Source organism: Hipposideros armiger, unplaced genomic scaffold (genome assembly GCF_001890085.2).
Source record: "Hipposideros armiger isolate ML-2016 unplaced genomic scaffold, ASM189008v1 scaffold_48, whole genome shotgun sequence".
NCBI lineage: Eukaryota > Metazoa > Chordata > Mammalia > Chiroptera > Hipposideridae > Hipposideros > Hipposideros armiger.
Genome location: NW_017731398.1, coordinates 1,256,421 through 1,259,864, shown reverse-complemented (window position 1 = coordinate 1,259,864; position 3,444 = coordinate 1,256,421). Strand labels below are relative to the sequence as shown.

General features: G+C 48.5%; 2 protein-coding genes across 6 annotated transcripts in view; one reads left to right on the top strand and one right to left on the bottom strand.

Annotated features, from left to right (window-relative positions):
* Positions 1 to 3,444, top strand: part of ZNF774 (zinc finger protein 774) — a 55,163-nt gene that overhangs the window by 11,934 nt on the left and 39,785 nt on the right. The window lies entirely within an intron of this gene.
* The window catches only part of ZSCAN2 (zinc finger and SCAN domain containing 2), a 16,197-nt gene that overhangs the window by 5,355 nt on the left and 7,398 nt on the right, over positions 1 to 3,444 (bottom strand). The window contains exon 1 of one of the 5 annotated variants that reach the window (XM_019640127.1): positions 2,645 to 3,149. The exons of 3 other annotated variants lie outside the window; for them this stretch is intronic. In XM_019640127.1, coding sequence (XP_019495672.1) covers positions 2,645 to 2,657 — 13 coding nt within the window. In that variant the 5' untranslated portion in view covers positions 2,658 to 3,149. Of the gene's footprint in view, positions 1 to 106; positions 362 to 2,644; positions 3,150 to 3,444 lie in introns of those variants that run through there. One more of the 5 variants, XM_019640129.1, reaches the window with a different exon arrangement.

The following is a 3,444-nucleotide window of genomic DNA, read 5'->3' as shown; positions in this document are numbered from 1 at the left end:
CTGTGGAGGGCAGTGTCACTGGCCCTCATATGTGGGATCTGAACCAGGGCCCTCTGGCGTCCCAAGCCAGTTCTTAACCATCGCGCCACTAGGCCGGCCCCCCCAATAAAATCTTAAAAAAAAAAAAAGATGAATGTATTTGTCACTGAGGGAGCATTTTGCAGGAGCAGCGAGCTCAAAACAAGTAAGCTGTGGCCTGTGCCACAGAAAGCAGGTGATGCTGGAGGGGGCTAAAGAGGTCAGCTATGACTCTTGGGCTCACCTGACGGACAAGAGAAGGTTTGAAGTTGACAGCCTCTGTTTCTCTATAGTATAGAAGAAAAAAAGACAGGTTCCTTGCCTTCTGGAACTTTGTAGATTTCTAAAAGAAATAAGACAAGTACTCATAGAAATAGAAAACAAGATGAAATATGATAAAAAGCCAAAGAGAAGAAGAATCCAAACGCCCTGGATAGAAGACTCAAGAGATGCTGCCAGGTGGGTGAAGGTGGGGACAGGGAGGAGGGACAGAAGGAAGGACGACAGCTTTATGCAGTGGGACTCCACACGTGTGCATTCAAAGGACGACCAGAATGTTACCACACAGGAAAGGACAATGCCATTCCACGTCAAAACTCAGGAGCATAGGTGAATGCTAGAAAGCACAGTATGTTCAAGAAACAGCAAGATCAGGTCTGAATGGAACAGGGGCTTCAGCCAGGGGACTGAAGAGGACCAACTGCAGGGCTGTCTGAGCCAGGTTGCAGAGGGCCATGGGCTCCAGACTGAACAAGAAGGTCACACTGGGGAACTCATGAAGATTAGGAGACACTGGGGGACTCATGAGGACTTTTAAGCAGGCGAGTGCCCGATCACTCAGGCAGGAGTGGAGCAGCTGCAATGAAGGGGGAAGAGGCTGAACGCAGGTTCCCTTTGGAGGCTGCTGCAAGAGTTCAGGTGAAATATCAAGAGCTTGGCATTTAGGGGACGAAAATGTCACTGGGAAACACACAGAGGAGGTTACCCCTTAACCTACTGAGAGAGGTCCAGTCCTAATTGGAATAAGATACTTTCACTGTGAGTACCCAGAGGGGCCTGCTAGTCAAATATTAAGCCACCGTGCTGGGTAAATGTGTCCAAAGGTCCTGAGCTGGACAGACAGACTAAGTCAAGTGGTCTTATATGCTGAGTAAATGTTTGAGAAGGGATGAAGATAATTGCAGAGGTTTCCCTGAGTAATCACGAGTAAAGTCAGGAGCATTTGTTAAACAAACACCAACAAAGATGATCTCAGAAGCAGAAGTCAGAGGACTGGCAAACCCATCTCAGATGTCCCAGGAGAGATGAAGCCACACAGGCCCTACAGCAAGCCAGGTGGGGCGGGCTGTTGCAGTGGGCACCTGTGATCACCTGAGACACCTGCTGAGATCTGAACCTCTGCTTTGTGACTTCCCCAGTCAAACAACAACCCCAGAGGCCTCTCCGTAGCCCTCAGCCTCTCGGGCCTCTCCGCAGTATACCTGACAGAAGATCCTCGAGTTTGTTCCAAACTTGTGCCATCCATCAGGAGGCAGGTAAACCAAGTGTTTAAAATAGGATGAGAAGTTTTTGTATTTTTTTTAATAGGAAGAGTAAAATTAAAAGTTATTTTTCAAGGCCAAAGAAAACCAGGTACTTTGCTTCAGATAAAATCTTCGATCTAACAAACACCTGTGGAAGCAAATAGGCTGGAGTGTGAATCCAGCTGTGTGACCTCGGGTAAGGGCTGGTCTTGCTGCACTTCCATGTGCTCAAATGACAGTCCCACCCACCTCACAGAACTGTAGTGAGAGGGACACACAGGGTGCCCAGGGCAGGGCTGGGCTCACAGCAGGCCCTCAGTGGCAGCCCCTTTCTCCAAAGGACGGCTGCACTCACATCTCCCAGGTCCCTGAAGGTTGTCACAGCCTCTGCCCTTTCCTTTCCTTTTCTTCCCAGCCTTCTCAGTCCTCCAGACTAGATGCCTCTGAGTTGGTCACCTTTGTCTCAGTCCTCGTCTGTATCCCCTTTCCCACAGCCCATTTGGAACTGTCACTTTGCATCATATATGAGATGAAATGCTTCAGAACACAGGCCATATCCTCAGACCCATGAGTTCGAACCATTGCCTGGTTCAGCCACGTGCTAGCTAGCATGATCTTAAGGGAATCACTTAACTTCTCTAGCTTATCTCCCAAGGTGGTGAAGTTTCCTCGAGTTTTGCATATTAGGTGCTAGGCAGGCACACCGCCTGGCCCACAGAAAGGAGTCCATAAATGTTAGCTATTGTTACTGAGTTCTTTCTTACATGTGTCCAATCTCCTCCCCTTCCCTTGCTGTCCCCACCTTGGCCTAATCCCTATCCCTGCACACCCGATGTCTAAGCCGCTTCCTGGCTGCTCTCCCGCCTCCAGCCTCCCCCTAGTCTAATCAAACCTACATCCTGTTGCCAAACTGGGCTTCCTCCCATGGCCTCGGGCCGCANCTGAGCTGCCAACAGGTAGCAGGATGGCTCAGCTAAAAAAAAAAAAAAGAATTGCCATAGGACCCCTTCCCTTATGGGTCAGCAGACAAAAGCTGCCATCGCAGCTCGGTTAAGCCAGTGGTTCTTGTATTTTCCAGCCCTCGACACACGCTCTCAACTCACATGCACAGCACATTCCCGTGGCTGTTCACAGGATGTCCCCCTGCGTGGCCAGAGGACTCCTCTTTCGTTCCCATGCTAAAAAGCATATCAGAATTAGTGTGAAGAAAGTTAATGTCAATATGTGGATAAACTTGAATGTACTGTAATTTATTTATACCAATGGAATTGGTCACTAACTGTGGTGCTTTAGTGTGATTCAGCCTCAAAATTCTCATACAGCCCCTCCCACCTGATTGTGACAAACCGCTGTGTCTCAACACCATGGTCAGAGGCATTGGTTTAAAATCCAGAAGTGATTCCATACAGCTTATGTCCAAGTCAGCCTCCTCCCTTCAAGCGCTGTCCAGAAAAACTACTGGGAACCTGATGGAACCTGAGTGACTGGGAACATTATTCCATGTGAACTCTGGCTGCATGAAAGACTAACCGCTGATAAAAACAGCAGTGAGCTCTGTTACCAGTTTAGATGAATGATTGCCAAACATCTTACGGTTATCACGTTACATCTCTCTTAAGAGTTCTGTATGGTATACATTACAAATACTTAAGTGAATTTTAGTGATTTTGTTATGAAGTTGAGCATCGTACCTTTAAAAAGACATACACCTTTACAACCCTCCAACACTCTCCACTCCCCTTCTTGTTAAGAAAGATGATGGGGGGCCGGCCGAGTGGCGCGATTTTTGAGAACTGGCTTGGGATGCCAGAGGGCCCCAGTTCGGATCCCACATATGAGGGCCAGTGACACTGCCCTCCACAACTAAGATGCTGAACAGCAGCTCAACCTGGAGCTGGGCTGC